Source organism: Onychomys torridus, chromosome 5, assembly GCF_903995425.1.
Source record: "Onychomys torridus chromosome 5, mOncTor1.1, whole genome shotgun sequence".
Lineage (NCBI taxonomy): Eukaryota > Metazoa > Chordata > Mammalia > Rodentia > Cricetidae > Onychomys > Onychomys torridus.
This window is the reverse complement of record NC_050447.1, coordinates 20583422-20602776: the sequence shown is the minus strand read 5'-3', so window position 1 is coordinate 20602776 and position 19355 is coordinate 20583422. Positions and strand designations below refer to the sequence as shown.

The window sequence follows — 19355 nt, the reverse complement described above, 5'->3', positions numbered from 1 at the left end:
CAGAATAAACGGCCCCTGACCAGTGACCTTAGCCAACATCTTGAAGTTGCATGATCTGCCTCAAACATCTTGTACCCCTTCCATGTTCTGCATGCCCCTTTTCCCCTTCCCTCCTTCCTGCCCCTTCCCCCCCTATGCTATATAAGCCTTGCGGAGAAAAATAAAGTTGGCAGCTTGATCAGAATCTTGTCTTGCTGTCCTCCTTTGTGTTGCCCATCCCTTTCATTCACTCCCACAGGTGGGTCGCCCCCATTGAAACCTTGCTGGCTGGGGCATGACATCATTAGCTCCTTCTCAGATTGTTCTGGCCCCTGCAAACAACTATGCTCATGTTTGCAGGGACGGAGGTGCCCCAAAGCTAACAACCCTTTGGAGAAGTTTTAGTCAGTGAGATGTGGCCCCTGCTAGGTTAATCCAGGGCTCACTTCCTGTGCAGAGAAGCAAACCCTAAGATGCTCACTCTGCTTGCTGCCAGAGCTCCACAGCTGTCAGCTTGGTGGGCATTGCTGGATAACCTCCTCATCTTTTTTCTGTGTCACTTGCCCGTCTTGCTATGGCTATTTATGGGATTAATTACTAAAATAAATTGTATTTCCTTAAAACCACCCACACGTAGAAGCAAAACAAGGTATTGTGAACCATAGGAAATCAGTCTTGAAGGCCTGACCCTCACCAGATTTCACATCTGGCCATACCAAGAAGAGGGCAGGTCAGAGACCCAGTAGGGGAATCTGTGTCCATCTCCTGTAAACACCTGAGACCACAGGACACCATGACTGATGAGACACTGAATATCACATCTGTAATCAAGCTCAGCAATATGTCTTCTTTTCTGACAGTCATCTGTCCCTCCTAACACTTCTCAGGCCCCTAGAATTAGATTCTGAAATGGACCAGAAAGTGTCCACCTCACTTGATAAGCAATGGGGTTTCTGTATCCACTTAAGAAGCTTTTATTGGTCCCAAATATCCCAACTACTCTGCTAAATCCTTCTGTTGCTACCAAGAGAAGACCAAATGCAGAGAGATTCTCTTTTTTTTAATTGATTCTAAGTCATTAGTTTTGATGGTTAGAAGAGAAGTCGCCAATGCTTCGAACACTATTCTGCAGATGCTACCTCTCCTTGCCTCCAAGATTACACAGAAAAACCCATTAAGCTCCAAGGACTCAATGTATTTTTCCCCTCAGATCAAAATTCCAAACACTTATAATAATCTCCTCAAAAAAAACATCAAGTCCATCATAATAATACCTATCATCTCCTGGTACCAACTTCTGTCTTATCTTGCTTTTCAGTTGCTGTGAAAAAACACTCTGACCAAATTCTCTGTTTTATATTGCCACTTTCCACCAAGTTCCTCCAGCAAGTCAGTTCCAGTGGTTTCTGGACCTTATGGTGAAATACAGTCCTATGAAAAGCTTGTTCCTGGTATGGATGCCTTTACTTACAATTTCAGTCATTGTGATAAATACATAAAATAGAGAACTTAGGAGAAAGAGCATTTATTTTTGTTCATGATTTCTAAAGTCTTGGTCCATCATTGTATGGAGGTGAGGGTCCAACAGAGCAGTACACACCATGGTGGTCAGGATCACAGAGAATGCCCATGATATTTGGCTCTTCCTTTTTGGTGTATTTCATCTGGGGTCCCAGCCTGTGGGATACTGACGCCTGCACTTAGGAAGTGTTAGTTATTGCCTGTTAGTCCTGTTTGAAAGTTCTTTGATAGAAGCACCCAAAAATAAGTTCCACTAATCTCCTGGGGTTTACTTAGTCCAACCAATCAGGTTGACAATGAGCATTAGCCATCACAATTCAGATTGACTCTCCTATGTTAGAATGGCTGGCAACAACTTTCCAGTATTCTTAGTGACATCTTTTCTGTGTTAGTTCTCTCCTTTGTTGTGCAGAGCTCTTGTAGATAATCCTATGCTCCAAGTCTTGCTCTTATTTCCTGAGTTATTGGAGTGTTATTCAAGAAGTCTTTGTGCCAAGTCTTGAATTGCTTCTTCTATTTCCTTCCTGTGGTTAAAACTTTCGAGCATTACACCCCACCCAATTTTAAGCTGTTTTTCATACAAGGAAGAAGTGGGTATCTAGTTTTCATCTCCAAATCCATCTTCAAGTTTCCTTAGCCCCACCTATTGAAAGTCATATCTTTTCTATAATTTAATCAATCAGTTGTATATGCATGAATTTGTTTCTGGCTTCTCCATTACATTCTGTTTGAGATATTTGTTTGCATGCCAGGACCATACTGGTTTAGTTACTAAGGTTGTGTAGTGTGTATTAAAAACCTGGCTTGAACTCTTCTAACATTATTCTCTTTATTTAAAGTTTCCCTGTCTATTCAGTGTCTTTTCTGTTTTCATGTGATTTTTTTTGGAGTACATTTTGTAGATCTGTGAATAATGTCACTGGGATTTGTTTGGGGATTGCCCTGAATCTGTATTTCCTATTTTGTATGGTATAACCTTTTAAGCAGTATCAGTTCTCTCTGTTTGTGAACATGAGAAGTCTTTGTATTTTCTAGTGTCTTCATAAATTTTTTTCTTGGCTGTTTTGTGATTTTTCTCTGTAAAGTTTGTTTATTTCTTTGGTTAAACTTACTCTTGGGTTATTTGTAGACTAGCTACTGATTTTTGCATATTATTTCTATGTCCTGAAGATTTTCTTTGAATTTTTTAAATTAAAAAAATGATTACATACAGAGATTTAGTTTCATTACTGCAATTCAAACTCAGTTCAAACTTCAAAAGGTCATACAACATAATCACATTGGTTTCATTCCCCAGAAGTAAGGATTTTTTACTTTCTGCTGAGAAATCTATTGGTATAATAGATTTCTATTTATGGATTTGCCTTCATATCTCCTGCATTTCAAAGTATTCTTTCTGTGATTTGTACTTCAGAAATTTAACTATAATGTGATGGGGATGGTTTCTTTTTCTGCTCCTGTCTATTTAGAATTGTAAATACTTCTCTCTCTTTATGTGGATGTCCATGTATTTCCCAAAATTCAGGGATTTTTATCACTATTATCTTACTCATTTGGCTTTCTATACTTTAACCTGTATCTGACATCCTTCACCTATTCCAACTGTATGTAAGTTTGATCTTTTGCTTATTTATTTTGTCCTACTTCTTTGTTTATTTTTGAGACCATTTTTAGTTACATTTCTCTAAAACATACGTAACTACAGGAAATTGTAAGCAGTAAACTAACACGACAGAAGTCAGATGAAATCAATCCTGACAACAGGATGAATATTAAATCACACTGGAAGAGATGATGAGCAAATACAAAACCATGAAAAATCAAGCATTGTTAAATCAGCGAGTAATCAAACCTCTATGTGAATGTTTATGCTGTATTTTTGGATGGAATACTATGCAAATTTATATGAACTCAATATAATGTATAATGTAATTTAATTCTACTATTTATGGACTCTTTTGATGATTACTTACTGGTAAGAACTACTGAATCACCCATGTATGTTACTGTGTTGATGCCCCTGACAATACTGCTACCTCTAGGGGCCAACAAATGGCAACAGCAATAGGCTGCATGTTTGGGGACTCTTAGACAGCCCTGAACAACAACTCCAAAGAGGGCTTCTGCTGCCTGGCATTGGAATTTCTGTTAGCTGGTCTTTGGTTCCTGGAAGTAATGTCATCAGCCCAGATGAGAAAAATTCATTAAAACTACTTATATGTGTGTTTATACACTGAAGTATGTGCATTATAGGTTGTTTTAATATAAATAGTAGTATGATTCCTTTTTGCCATCCATGCCATGATTTTACCTCCCCCCCTTCTTCTCCTGTATTTACCTCCCTCCACATTCCCTAGGAGCCCTCATTTTCCCATTCCCTATCAGATCACTGTGTTCTACCATTCCACCATTCCCCTTTACCCTCTTCCCACTTCTGTATTTACCTCTCTCCTCCTCTCTAAGGAGCACCCCCATTTTATCATTTCCCCTATCAGATCGTTGTATTCTGCTATTCCCCTCTCTATTGCTCCCTAACCCTCTATACTGACAGTGGTCCCATTGTGCTTTCCTGCTTTCTATAGTTTATACAGGCTATGTATGCACACTGGAGGATTTGGAGCTAGGAACCTCCAATGACAGAAGACATGTGACATTTGTCTTTCTGGGAGGAGGTTACCTTATTCAATATGATCTAGTTCCAACCATTTACCTTCAAAATTCATGGATTCACTTTTCTTTACAGCTGAATAGTATTCCATACTGTACAACATTTTCAGCTGAAGGACACTTAGGTTTTTCCATTTCCTAGTTATTGTTAGTCAAGCAGCAATGAATATGGCTGAGCAAGTCTTTTTGAAGTACGATATTGAGTTCTTTGGGCACATGCCAGTGAGTGGTATAGCTGAGTCATACAGTAGATTTACTTTTAGCTTTTGGAGAATTCTCCACACTGATTTCCATAGTTATTACACCAGTTTACAATCACACCAACAGTAAATGAGGGTTCCCCTCCCCACCAGTCCCCCACATCCCCTCCAGTCCCCCACATCCCCACCATTCTCCCACATTCCCACCAGTCCCCCACATCCCCTCCAGCCCTCCACATCCCCTCCAGTCCCCCACATCCCCTCCAGTCCCCCACATCCCCACCATTCCCCCACATCCCCTCCAGTCCCCCATATCCCCTCCAGTCCCCCACATCCCCACCATTCCCCCACATCCCCTCCAGTCCCCCACATCCCCTCCAGTCCCCCACACCCCCTCCAGTCCCCCACATCCCCACCACTCCCCCACATCCCCTCCAGTCCCCCACACCCCCTCCAGTCCCCCACATCCCCACCAGTCCCCCACATCCCCTCCAGTCCCCCACATCCCCTCCAGTCCCCCACACCCCCTCCAGTCCCCCACATCCCCACCACTCCCCCACATCCCCTCCAGTCCCCCACACCCCCTCCAGTCCCCCACATCCCCACCAGTCCCCCACATCCCCTCCAGTCCCCCACATCCCCTCCAGTCCCCCACATCCCCTCCAGTCCCCCACATCCCCTCCAGCCCCCCACATCCCCTCCAGTCCCCCACATCTCCTCCAGTCCCCCACATCCCCACCAACGTTTGTTATCAGTTGTTCCGTTGATCTTTGTCATTCTGACTGGGGTAAGATGAAATAGCAAAGTTGTTTTGATTTACATTTCCCTAATTGCTAGGGATTTTTTTTTCTGATCCTATTTATTTGGCATTTTGTGTGCCTCTGTGTCAGGATCTCAAGATTAGGGAAACTTTTTTCTTTGATTTTATTGAAAATATTTTCTATCTAACAGCATGAAACAATTCTCCTTCTTCTATGCCCATAAAATGTAATTTTTGCCTTTGAATGGTGTCCCATAGACATGACATGGTCTTTCATACACTTTCTAAATTGGCCACTGGCCTTTAAATGATCCAATTACTCTCTCATGTCTCGAAGCCCTGATAAATATATCCTCTGCATGATCCATTCTATTCATGAGAATTTCCAATGAACTTATTTGACCATGTTACTGTATTTTTTCATTTTCCCTTATTGTTTTGATTTTATTTTCTTTAGTGTTTTTTTCCTGTTTATTGAGTTACATAAGAAAGTTGGCTAACTTTCTTATTCAGTTTATTGTGTTCTATTATAGATTTATTCCCCTTTGAATCATCTTTATGAATGTTCTTTTAATTATGTATCTAAAATTTTGTCTAGGTTATTTCCATTGGGAGCTGTTACTAGAGGACTGGTAATTTTTGGAGGTCACAAGTTGTCATGGTATTTTGATCTTTCTTGTGTTCTTACACCAAGACCTTCCTGTCTAGGGTTAGATTTCTTAGCTAAGATAATGGATGTTTGTTGTTGATTCAGGCCACCTTTATACTTTCAGTGGAAGTGTTTGCAGTATTCAAGGAAGACTAAGTCACTGTAGAGTGGAGACACCCATGTTCCACTTCTAGACTGTTGTGCAGGACAACAGGTTCTAGCATATCTACTGAGTGTTGTGTCCTGTCTGCAGCTGCCATCCAGACGAACATTTTTACTAAGATAATGTAGAACAATCTCATTTCTCAGAAAGGTGAGCCACTGGAGCTTTGTAAATCAAGGCAGTTTATGCTCTTTGGGAGAGGTAAAATAAAACAAAGGGGAATAAAGGGAAGACAGAAAATCAGCACAAACATCAGGGACCAAGGTGGCCTGGTGCAATGACCTTAGGTGTTATACAAATGGGGGTTATAGAGAGGAGCAACAGATGCTTGGAGACTGGCTCTGGGGCTGTTCTCAGTTGACCCCTTGAGTTCCTAGGGTGACCTATAGTGAAGCCTGAAGTCTCAGTGCTCTGCCTACCTCAGAGAGTGACGAGCACTGAAATCAAACTGTGGGATGGTTTCCTGTCTCAAATGGTGAATTCAAGATGGGGCTGAGATGTAGATGGATTCTCTAACTCAAAAATCTAACTTCAGGGTATCATTTTGTCTCTAGTACATTCTTGAATGACAGCAGATTTCACAGAAGCAAATGCACAGGTGAACAGAGAGTCACACAGCCCAAGCTCTCTCTTCCCTTCTCCTAAGAGGGACTAGAATGCTTGGGACAAAGATCAGGACAAGGAACATGACAGGCCTGTCTCCTGAAGGAGGCCATATGTAAGTGCAGGCTCATCTTCTTTGTAGGAATCTCAAATGACATCTGTTCTTCTCTGCAAGAGCATTTCTCTAATGCCAGACCCCCTAGCCTGTGCCTATGGCCTCAGAGTGTCCCCTGTAGTTGAAGACCTAAGAAGGTCCAGACAGGTTAAAAAAGAGGGAGGCAGAGTGACCACTTCTGTGCTGTACCTCCAGCGCTGGATTGGCATTATGTACATGGCAGGTGCCCCAAACTGAAGCCATCTGGAGAGAGTGATTAAAAGTGGCTCTAACTCAAGAGTGTCTTTGTGGGGCTGGTAACTCAGAGATCAAGGACTTGATTTAAATGCATGAGACCCTGGAATCTATTCCCAGCCAAACACACACACACACACACACACACACACACACACACACACACACCACATACAAACACAACACACACACAACGCACATACAAACACCACACACACACCACACACACATACACACATCCCACATACAAACACCACACACACACACACACACACACACACACACACACACGCACACGCACACGCACACGCACATGCATATGCATATGCATATGCACACACACAAAGGGAGGAAGAACACAAACAGTGGGTAGGAATTTTGTCCATGCTGGAGTGCAAGACCACTAATAACTTTGTTCTAATGAGGGACTATCCTGCCAATTCTTCCAAGAAAGAGCCACCTTTCTTTCCCTTTTGAAGTAGGATGACCCTGCTAAGTCTCTTAACCACAAACATCAACAGGAGGGTTGGTGTAGATGCCACCAGACATCGTCTGCTAAGGCACCCTGAATGGTGCCGTTAACAAATTGCTTTTGTGTCTCCTGTAATGATTGAGTTTTATCAACTTGACACGAACCTGAACTCATCTGGGAAGAGGGAATCTCAACTGAAGAACTGTCTCTGTCAGATTGGTCTGAATCAATCTTGATAAATGCTTGATGTAGGAAGGTCAGTCCACTGTGGGCAGTACCACCCTTGGGTAGGTGATCCTGAGTTGTGTAAGAAAGCAGGCTGACAGGCCCCAGGTGGAGCTCCGTGTGTCCAGCTGTCGAGAAGGAGGAGGGACTATGGGAGAATGAATTGTTGAGCCCAGGATTGGAAAAGGCATGGGGAAGAAAGGCCAGACGAATGGAAGCACATGAATTGTGAACCAAAGGCTGTGGAGCCCCCAGCTGGATCAGGCCCTCTGGATAAGTGAGACAGTTGAGTGGCTTGGACTGTTTGGGAGGCATCCAGGCTGTGTGACTGGGACCTGTCCTTACTGCATGAGCTGGCTGTTTGGAACCTTGGGCTTACACAGGGACACTTTGCTCTGCCTGGAAGGAGGGGACTGGACCTGCCTGTACTGAATCCACCAGGTGTAAATGAATCCCCAGGGGAGACTTGGCCCTGGAGGAGATGGGAATAGAGGGGAGACGATGGGGGGGAAGTGGGGGTGGGGGCAGGAGGGGGAGGACAGGGGAACCCATGGCTGATGTGTAAAATTAAAACACAAATATAATATTAAAAAATGTAATAAATAAATAAAACAAATGCACAATCATATAATTTAGAAATAAATATTACATAGAAATATTTCAAATCTAAAAAAAAAAAAAAAGCAGGCTGAGCAAACCATGGAGGGAAAGCCAGTAAGCAGCGTCTATGGGCTCTGCTTCAATTCCTGCCTCCAGGATCCTGCCTTAAGCTCTTGCCCTGACTTTACTTCATGATAGACTCTAAAGTGTAAGATGAAATAAACCTTTTCTTCCCCCAGGTTGCTTTCAGTCATGGTGTCTTATCACAGCAGAAGAAATGAAACTAGGGTGCTGAAGAGAGATGGCTCAGTGGTTAAGAGAACTAGACACTCTTTCAAAGGTCCTGAGTTCAGTTCCCAGCAGCAACCACATGGTGGCAATCAACCATCCATAATGAGATCTGGTGCTTACTTCTAGCTTGCAGGCACACATGCAGGTAGAACACTGCATATACAAATTAAGAAATGAAACTAGAACAGCTCTCATCTTAATCTGCTTAATCATTGTCCTGGTCTTTTAAAGATGGATCCCCTTCATGGGATACCTACATCCTAAGAGAGATCTCTGTAAAGCCCTCTTCTTTTCAGCTCCAATAATTGACTTACAAAAACATATGAGAAAAGACAACACAGATATTGACCCCAGAAGGTCAAAGTCTGCATGGAACCCTTTTGAAGTTCTGAGGTTGAAGAGAGCAGATCAAAGAAGACTCTGCAGTTACTGAATAACCATAATTAATCAGTATCCAAATTGGGTGACTTAGTTTTCATAATACACTATTATAAATCAGACCGTTTATCATATATCATAGTTTCTCTTTATTTTTGCTATTATTTTACCCTTACAAAATATAGTGACACATTATGGATGTTTACCTTGAATTTATTGCATATTAATACATCTCTCCATTCATAAATGTACATAAAAGCCTCCTTTTGCAAACATATAATGCATTTAAACAAAACTGATGATGTAAGTGGTATGTAGAAGTGGGGATTACCTGAGAAAGAAAAAGTACTAGTATTTACATAGGGAAAAAAAGAGAAAATTAACTGAGGAGCAGATACACTGTAATGAATGTGCATCTTTGGTTGCTAGAATACAGACGCTTAAAGGAAGCCAGAGGATTATTAAATTCTTTGAACTAGAAATCCTTGACTACAAATGTCCACATAAGAATCCCAAGGTCAATGGCTAGGGTGGCTCTAATCCAAGGTGGAATCGTCAGTTGGCAGCCTGATACACACAATATACTTTCCTACATCTCCAAGCCTTTTATTATTGTGTATGTCTAAGGCTTCACACAGGGATTTCATTCAGATTCTGACAACTTTCACAAAATACAGGCAGGGTGACATTAAAATAAATACACACACAGTTTAAAAGCTTTAATGTGTGCCGAGAGTGCATTGGAAGCTGATTAAATTCTGTGCATGGTGAACCATAGAACATGAGAACCAGTTTCTCATCTGGAACCACTCTTGATTTCAACCCTTCCAGAATAAATTAACAAAAGTCAGTGGTGGAGTCCAAGCCAGTTAAGTATTCTCCACCCCAGTCCACCTCTAAGTAGTCACAGGACTAACAGACAATGCTGGGAAAGCTCCATGGTGTGCTGCTTGCTTTTGTATAAAGCCTGTTTTGACATGTCCAGTTCTTACAACCATTTAAATTAATGAGTATGGACTGGCCTGTTGGGGGTTGTTGGAAGCCTCCAGAGACATCCATGCTGCCACATCCTGCCAGCTTCTTAGGACTTCAGGTCATCTCTTAGGATCTTTCTTTCCACATAGAAAAATACAAGATGACAAATCCTAATCTACTGCTAACACAAAAACTGAAAGAGGTGAGTCCCTCCAGACACATTGGAATTATTGGGCCGCTCTAAGGTCCATGTGGGGTTTTGGTAGATAGAACTTCACTGACCACTTCTCCAAAATCCTCAGAGAGCAGGAACACCATCAGAAGCTGCTGCCAGGAGCAGGCAAGTTTTAGATGTACCCCCCTTCTTCTGGCTTGAGTCTCAAATGGGGCTGAAATTGAACATGTATTGAACATAGTCCCTTCCTACATTTTATTATTCCTTTAAAAAGTTCAAGATAGTTTTCATGACCTAAATGCCAGGGATGTTTGCCAGGTTTTAAAGGCCAGCCAACTAAGGCAAAAGGCAGCATTGTTAATAAGTGTATGTGTGTGTTGCTAAACAATTGGATACTGTCCTGACTTCTTAGGACAACACTAACATTACTCCACTGGGACAGAGATAGGGGAGGGAACTTTCACTTTTCTCTAAAGACTAAAGTTCTTTTCTGATAGAAGGGAGGACCCTACAACCTGGTCAATATTTTTCAGGGTAGATCATTCTCTTGAACTGATTCTATTCTGCCACTAAGTCCTTGCCCTCAGTATAAGGCTCAACACCCTGTCAGTCAGCACATGAGTGCTAATGGAGATTCCTTTTTACATTTGGGGTCTCCAGAAATGTCATTGCAGGCAAAACTTCAGTCTTGGGGAAGAACTCGTGACCCCTGGGATTGTGGTGGGATATTTGGGTGTTGGTACCCAGCTCTATTTTCCATGTTGGTGTTGGTCTAATCAGGACAAGAGTAGACTTGCCAAATGACCTTGGTGAGAACAACACATCCTGCCTCTTCCAGCCACCTCTCCTAAGCCTTCAGCCCTCCTCCCCCATTGGCCATTTGAACTGAGGCTGTAATTGTTTACAATAGCCATGTATTTTTTTTATGATAAGGCTGCCTGTTAGGACATCTTTCTAGTATATTAAGAAAGAGAAGTGGCTAGCAGCCACCACAGAGTGAAAGTTAACTGTCTCTGGTTATGTTTCTGCCTTTGAGCTGGAGTTTCTGTGGGATGTTAAGCATCTCATTCTCATGACTCACCCTTAGTTTCCACTAAACAGTTCTCACATTAGTCTACTGGGCTGCCAGAGAGATACATTGCAGACTGGGTGGGTACAAAAGAGACATGGATTTTCTTACATTTCCAGAGGCTGGCTGTCCAAGATCAAGAGGCAAACAGGGTTGGGTTTTGTTCAATTTATATTTTCTTGGATAGAATAGACTTGCCTCTACGCATGGTGGGCCTCCTATACACATTACCCTTGATGTCTTTTGTGTTCACATTTCCTCTTATGATAGCACCAGTCACATTTGGATTAGGCTCCATGTTAGAGCCCCATGTTATTGTTATAACTGTTTGAAAGGGTTTATATCCAATTACCGCCACATTATAATATTTGGGGAAAAACTTCAGCATGTAATTCTAAATGATACTTTTATCCAAATCAAATACAAGGGTGAATTAACTGAGGAACCATAGACTCACTGTCTTACTTTGAGTTTCTCCAAAGGCATCTTTGAGATAAGCATTCATGTACAAAAAGTCTATTTTGAAAGAGGGACAGTGGTGCGAATAATAATGAATAATAATGAGGTCCTGTCACCTCCTTCCAGACTGAGCAAAGTGTCCCTGTGTAAGCCCAAGGTTTCAAACAGCCAGCTTATGCACTAAGGACAGATCCTGGTCCCACAGACTGGGTGCCTCCCAAGCAGATCAAGCTATTCAGTAGTCTCACTTATCCAGAGGGTCTGATCCAGCTGGGGGCTCCACAGCCTTTGGTTCATAATTCATGTGCTTCCATTCATTTGGCTATTTGTCCCTGTGCTTTTTGCAATCTTGGATTCAACAATTCACGCTCTTGCAGACCCTCCTCTTTCTCGACAGTTGGACACCTGGAGCTCCACCTGGGGCCTGGCTGAGGATCTCTGCATCCACTTCCATCAGTTATTGGATGAGAGTTCCAAGACGACTGTTAGGGTGTTTGGCCATCTGATCACCAGACTAGGTCAGATCAGGCTTTCTCTCGACCATTGCCAGCAGTCTACAGTGGATATATCATTGTGGATTTCTGGGGACCTCTCCAGCACTCTGCCTATTCCTGTTCTCATGTGGTCTTCATTTATCAAGGTCTGTTATTCCTCATTCTCCCTTTCTGTTCTTGATCCAGCTGGGATCTCCTGCTCCCCTAAGCTTTCTTTCCCTCAAATCTTGCCCTTCATTACTCCCACTGTTGTCCAGGTTGTTCATGTAGATCTCATCCATTTCTCTGTCATTGGGTGATCCTTGGGTCTTTCCTAGGGTCCCGTTTTCTAGGTAGCCTCTCTGGAGTTGTGTAGCAGTTTAGTCATCTTTGTTTTACATCTAGTATCCTCCTATGAGTGAGTACATACCGTGTTTGTCCTTCTGAGTCTGGGTTACCTCACTCAGGATGATTTTTTCTAGATCCATCCATTTGCCTGCAAACTTCATGATGTCATTGTTTTTCTCTGCTGAGTAGTACTCCATTGTGTATATGTACCATATTTTCTTTATCCATTTGGAACAGAAATTAAGCACATGACAATGACTAGGGATGAAGTTGTTTGGAAGGACAAATCATTAGTCACTGTTAGTGGGAATGTATTGATATAGCAACTATGGAAATGAAAATAGAGTCTCCTCACAGTTTAAAAATAGAACTTCTGTCTGACCCAACTAAACCACCCCAGACATATGCCCCAAAGAGCATAAATCCTACCAAAGTAATATCAATAATCCCTATTTATTTCTGTAGTACTCACAACTGCTAAAAAATGAGCCAGCCCAGATAATAGACATTTGGATGAAGAAATGGGGTACAGTTGCATAAGGGAATTTTATCCAATATAAAAAAAATGAAATCATAACATTTTCAATAACAGCAGATAGAAATGAAGACCACTTTGCTAAGTAAAACAAACTAGACTCAGAAAGATTTTTTTTAGATTTTAATGTTCATATTTTTGAATCTACATTGTCAAATGGTCATGAAATTAGAAGAATCCATGAAAGGAGGAGAGATGGGAGAGAAAAGAAGCATGACGTACAAAGGGGAACTATTAGTGGGCAAAGCATGACCTGATAGGAGCAAAGGGATGAAGAAGAATGTCAATAATAACAAAGTCCACATCAGACAACATAACAAAACCCATTGCTATGCAGGCTAACTTAAAACTATTAAAAACAAAAATATGTTGTTCACTTATATAAGAACACCTATTTCCAAATCTCTCCTCTGAAAGGCTATGAGTTCCTTGACCGTGGCAGTACATGACAGAAGGCTAGACTGCTTGACAGGACTCTTAGAAAGATCATTTAGGTTGAAAGAAAATGATGAAATTTAATATTTTTACCAAAATGAGAACTTAAATCTCTACCAGCCAACAGAAGCTGAGAGGTGTGTCCTCACCTCCCTGGGGATCAACTGTGTTGCTGCGAGGGGCTCTGAACTCCTCCAGCTTGATGTGAGGACCCCAAACCAAGAAGTCACCCTGCCTGGAGGTATCTGGAAAGCTGGTACCTGGGTTTGGAAAGAGCAGAGCACTGAGGTGAGTGCTACAGGGACAGATGCTTCTGAAAGAAGCTGTTTGACCTGTTTGTGGGCTCCTGCAATCTAAGTGGAGAGTCCAAACAATTTAGATAAAGCAGGGTGAACTCTGGGTGTGAGTGGCTGAGTGTGGCTGGGTGGGAGTGGCTTAGTGATCTCCTGGGAAACCTGTAGAACTCTTTGGAATAGAAAGATTGTCCTTTTCTGGAATTACACAACTGATTGAGAGGAACTTAACAGAAGTCTTCAGGACTGAGACAGGATCAGTCACAGGTTGGAGACCCTGCGGTTCCCCCAAGCTTTCTACCATGTACCTCTGCGCTCTGATCCTGGTGTCTCTTGCAGCTTTCACAGCAGAGGGTGAGTCTTTTTTGTTTGTTTGTCTGTTTTGTAATACAAATATTGGGGTTGTGAGGGCACATTTCAAACCGCTCATATCTGGTAGAGTTGGACAGAGGTGAGTGTAGTGTAAAGCTGTGAAGTGCCCTGCTACAGTTTCCAGACAAGTAGCCCAGACCAGCTATTGGAGGGGGTTGACATGCTGAGTCAGAGAAAGGCAAACACTCTGAGACCTAGAATTGCATGGTAGGTACAGAGAGCAATGAGCTAGCTCCAAGTATCACAAAGGGGATTAGGAAAGCTGTTTGTTTTCTCCTAAATTAGTCTACATTTTGCCTGATCATGGAAGGAAACTTAGAAGAAAAATCTGGATCTTGGCTCAGTACTTCCAAACCATGTGTCTTCAGGCAAAGCACTCTGCTAGGTGAACTTGTGTTATCCTGAAGAAGTGTTCACTTTAGTGCCTTCCCCAGTGGGTCACTGTGAGGGTGCCTAAGGTGGTTCCTTGTACAGTGCTAAGGTGGGCTTGGGCTGGAGGAGGAGTGGGAGAGCAGGAGATCAACAAGGGGGATGATTTAAAATGAAGTGTATAAGTGGAAAACACTTGCTGTGCAAACACGGGGACTTGATTTCAAACCCCCAGAATCCACATGAAGCCAGTAGTGGTAACATGCATCTGCAATCCCAGTCTTCCTATGCCAAAATGGGATGTGGATACGGGAATTCCCAGGAGCTCAAGGACCAGCTAGTCTAGTGTACACCATGGCAAACAACAAAGGAACTATATTTCACATAAGGCAGTGGGTGAGGAACGATGCCTAACGTGATCCTCTGACTGCCACACGTGCACCATGGCATGCACACACCTTCACTTCTACACACAAATGTACACTTACATACACATACATCATTCATACCCACATACTAAAATTATAATAAAATAAAATGGAGCTCATTCATTGGAAATTGGAGGAGTGGTCAGGTCATCACATTAGAGATAATGGCCAGTAAAATAATACTTTGTCGGTCTCAGCTCCCGAAGCAAGGGTTCATCATCGGGGTGGGGTGTGAAGAAGAGAAAACAGCAGCGTCAGTAGGAGGTGGAAGGGTGGAGAAACTACAGACAGGTGCTTCCTGGAAGTCTTCTGTAGGGATGGGTGGAGCTGTGTGAGCAGGCAGAGGATTGATTCCTTTTTGGGTGTACTTCTAACTTGTTTTCCTGGTTTGGCGGGATTCATTGTTGTGTTGGGTTTTTGTTTTGTTTTGTTTGTTCGTTTGCTTTTACTTTCTTTTGGTTTTTTGAGACAGGGTTTCTCTGTGTAGCTTTGGCACCTTTCCTGGAACTCACTCTCTAGCCCAGGCTGGCCTTGCAGAGACCTGCCTGCCTCTGCCTCCAGAGTGCTAGGATTAAAGGCATGCACCACCACCGCCTGGCTTTTGTTTGTTTGTTTGTTTGTTTGTTTTTGAGAAAGAATTTAAAGTTGAGCAGGAAGGGAGGGGAGAGGAACTGCAAGGACCTGGGAAAGGGGAAGAATATGGTCAAAATATATTTAAATTTTAAAATGTTTTAAATAATACAAAAAGAAAAAACTCAAGAGTCTCTTGGACACAGGCTGTCTTAGTTGTCTTGTGCATGGTTGTAAGTGACTGCAGCAGGTAAGATGGTAGCCCACGATGTGAGACATGCATGACGCCGTTGGGCTCCAGGTTTTATGCTCCCTAGGAACCACAGTTCCCACCAGGTCATGAAAGGCATGTATGTCAGCAAATCACATGAACAGATTAAATTCATGGTTGATACACGATGATATTGGACCTCAGTGTTGATCTGTAACATCTCAATCGAGAAACTGAGATGCATAGAGTCACGTGTACTCCTAACATAACCTTAGTCTATCTGGGGTTCCCGAATCCAGAGCTGGTGTTTGGCTACCAGAACACTGACAGCCTAGTATTTGTTTAGATTTTATCTTCTCTCTAAGCACATGACATGGTGAGAAGCCAAGGACTGAGTGTATAACAAGGAAAGGAGCCAGGTTGGGAGTGGAGCATTCTTTGCTGCTGGCCACCCCATTTCCACCTTAGGAGAGTCACATAAGTTTGCAAGTTCGTGTTAGTCTTCTGTTAAGTGGGCACATTTACAATCACCTAGTAAATTTTCTTTGAGAAATAATTTAAAGGAACTGGAATGTATTTCTAGCACACAGTGATTGCTCACAATGTCAGTATGTACACAATCAACACAATGTAAGGGGGAACTACTGTAGGTGGCCTTGTTCATAACTCCCACCTTAACCAAACTTTTTACCCCGAGAAGTTTGGCTTCTACCCATTTTATCTCAGTGCAGGGTTGATGTTGGACTAACACAGATCTGCTCAGATTTCCTTCACCTCTTTGAAGCACTCGCCATCTTCACCAACCCGTTCCCCTTCTCCCTGCATTTCTTCAGGGCTGTACCCTCATCCTGATGCCCTATGGTAGACATTCTTACCCCTGGCTGTGGCCATCTGCGCATTCACACTCAGCCCTCCTGTCTCTTCACAGTGGCCCTTAAGAGTAGCCGCACACATCCCTGCCGCACACGCAGACCTTCACCTGCTTCTTACTGACTTTCAGTTCTGAATGTTCTTGTCACACAACATCATCTTAGAACATCCTACCATCTTCTCCACAGCCCTGGCCTTGGACTGATTCCCCGTCTTCTTCCTTCCACATGACCTCTATACTGGTCAGGGGTCAGTTCTTCCCTTTTCAACTCTACCTCTATATTTACTCATAACATTTGCTCTTAGTTACAAAGAGTAGTCAATGTCTGGTACAAAGAAATTTACTCTGTCATCATGCACAGGCATCCTAATACATAAGTTGTCCAGAAAGTTCCTCTCTAGGTGGCTTGATAATAATTAAAAACCAGGAAAGGAAGGAAGCATTGGGTTTTCTTTAATCACTTTCTATAAAGATTTTCTAGTGTTAATGGCTGTTCTTCATATAAACATGTTAGACTTAAGATGGACTTGTGTCATAATGACCCAATAATTATAAAGTAAGATAAACATTGTCAAAACATAATTTAAGTATATATAAGTGTCTTCAAAAACTTAAGTTAGTATTTTCTAGCAATTAACAGAAAACAACAGCAAGCAACAACTTAAATTTCCACAATATTTAACTTCTAGATGCCATGTGTCTCAGACCCTGTTCTGTTCACTGTTTTCAGTACAGATAAAATAGGTTATTCTTCTGTTAGACGGAATCCTGGAATCATTTTCTGTTCTGCCACACATACAGAGGAGGTATCAAAGTGAGAGTGAGCAGTTGGAATAATGAGGGAAAAGAAATTACTGACAAGGGGTGATCTGATACACTGACGTGGTTGACCTTGGAAGTGAAGATGTGGGTGATCATGAGAAGGTTTGTAAAAGTGCCCATGCCTCTGGTCAGGCTGATTCCCTCAGGCCCCACAATACACAGAAGTGAGACAGAAGAAGAAGCAGAGAAATGAGAAAGGATTGTCCACTCTGTAAAATGAGGGTAGTGGGGGAATATAGAAGCTTCTAGTCTGGATGACCTAGCTCAAAGCTCATGGAGGAATGTCTAGTACTTATTTCCTTTACTCCGCAATTGCTCGTGCTTATTTGTCCACTGGGTAGGATGGGAGCCTGGACTTTGCAGCCTTCCTTCACAGGCACCTGCTCACTCCTGTGTGCCCTGTAACTCCTCCAGGCTCTTCTTGGTGGTGTTCATAGGCTACTCAGCCATTCCGGCAGACCCTCTAGTCTACTCTATTTGAACTGTTGCTGGTCTTCTGCATGTTCTTGCTTCATCCCCTCCCTCCTACATCTTCCTCTTTTCACTCCTCTCCCCACTACAAGTTACAGCTATTCCTTGGATACAAAAATCAGAAGTGCTCACTCCTTCTAGGACACATATTTCAACTCAGCATTAGGCCAAGTCTATGGTCCTTTCCTATAAGGTCAGCCTCCTTAGAGAAGAAACCTCTTGTCCATCCTCTTGTCCATCTTGCAGCTCAGCCCTGGGATCTTCCTTTTATTATTACTCTTTAAAGACATGATCTGGTTGTAACTCTGTCTGTCCTGGAACTCTTTATGTATACCTTGCTGGCCTTGAACTCACAGAAGTCTGTGTACCTCTGCTTCCTGGGTGTCTGAATTAAAGACATATGTTACCATGCTGGGCCAGTATCAGGTTCTTAACAGATAAGCATTTCCATAGACTTTTGAGGATGACACTGAAGGTCACATACATTTCTAGCAGCCAACATTCTTTCACATTGAGTTTTTGTTTAACTTCTTTTCTGTGTGTAATTCTAAGTTGCTCCTTCCGTGCCACCTAAAATAAGGACTGTTTTCTTCATCATTATCTGAGAGGAGATGATACTGAGGCTTATAAGGCCGAGGCAATTTATTCAAGGCTTCATGCTTAGAAAGTGGGGAAACCCATTAGAAATCCAGGCCTGCTCTTTCCCTCTGATGTGTCCTCCTGTTCTCTTGTCCAGCAGGACACCCATCCTCACCACCCGTGGTGAACACTGCTCATGGCAAAGTCCTGGGGAAGTACGTCAGCTTAGAAGGATTCCCACAGCCTGTGGCCATCTTCCTGGGTGTCCCCTTTGCCAAGCCTCCTCTTGGACCCCTGCGGTTTGCTCCTCCACAGCCTGCAGAGCCCTGGAGCTTCGTGAAGAATGCCACCTCCTACCCTCCTATGTAAGCTGCTGGGGTGAGCCTGGGTCTCTTTTGAAGGAACTCTGTTTCAGAGTGACATAGGAAGGGGTCAGCACAGTACTCTAACTGGTTTCTACTTTGTTCTGGAATCAAGAACATTGTGGAGGACTTTAGTTTCCAGAATCTCCACTCTGTTTTGCAAGGGGTCTTTTTCTCTGTGTGCCTGCTGTATGTGTGTGTTTCCTCACCCCCACCAAAAGCCTTTCAACTGCTGGAAAAAACAAAAACCAAAAGAGGACAGTGTGGAGATGTGAGACATTTAGAAGTGCACAGCTTCCTAGGGCCCTTACTCGGTCATGCACTCCTTGAAATCCTGCTGTTTTGTGTTTTGGTTATTTATATAATGAATACTTAGTACAGTAAAGTCAGGAAATACAAGATGCAAAGCAGAGGAAAGTGAACCCCCAGTGGATGCCGCCCAGAGACAACTGCTAACATCAGCTGACACACTGACAGCCTCTTGTTTGTCACAAGCCTCTGCAGTTCTGGCAGCTGCCTGTCTCACTTATGAGTATGCTGGCAACATCACCCGCTGCCATTGAATATCACAGTGCCACTTTCAACCGCCTTAATTTAAACACCACACTGTATTACACTCAGCCAGTCTTTAAATTCTGGTGACCATGTTGGCTTTGGTATAGTTGACGTACATGTCTGAGT

At 42.8% G+C, this 19355-nt stretch overlaps 1 protein-coding gene across 3 annotated transcripts in view; it reads left to right on the top strand.

Annotated features, from left to right (window-relative positions):
• The first annotated feature begins 13746 nt into the window (after positions 1 to 13746).
• Positions 13747 to 19355, top strand: part of LOC118584733 (carboxylesterase 1E) — a 29012-nt gene continuing 23403 nt past the window's right edge. For 2 of the 3 annotated variants that reach the window (XM_036188989.1, XM_036188990.1), the window contains exons 1-2: positions 13922 to 13973; positions 18473 to 18677. In XM_036188989.1, coding sequence (XP_036044882.1) covers positions 13922 to 13973; positions 18473 to 18677 — 257 coding nt within the window. Of the gene's footprint in view, positions 13974 to 18469; positions 18678 to 19355 lie in introns of all 3 variants that reach the window. The other variant, XM_036188988.1, reaches the window with a different exon arrangement.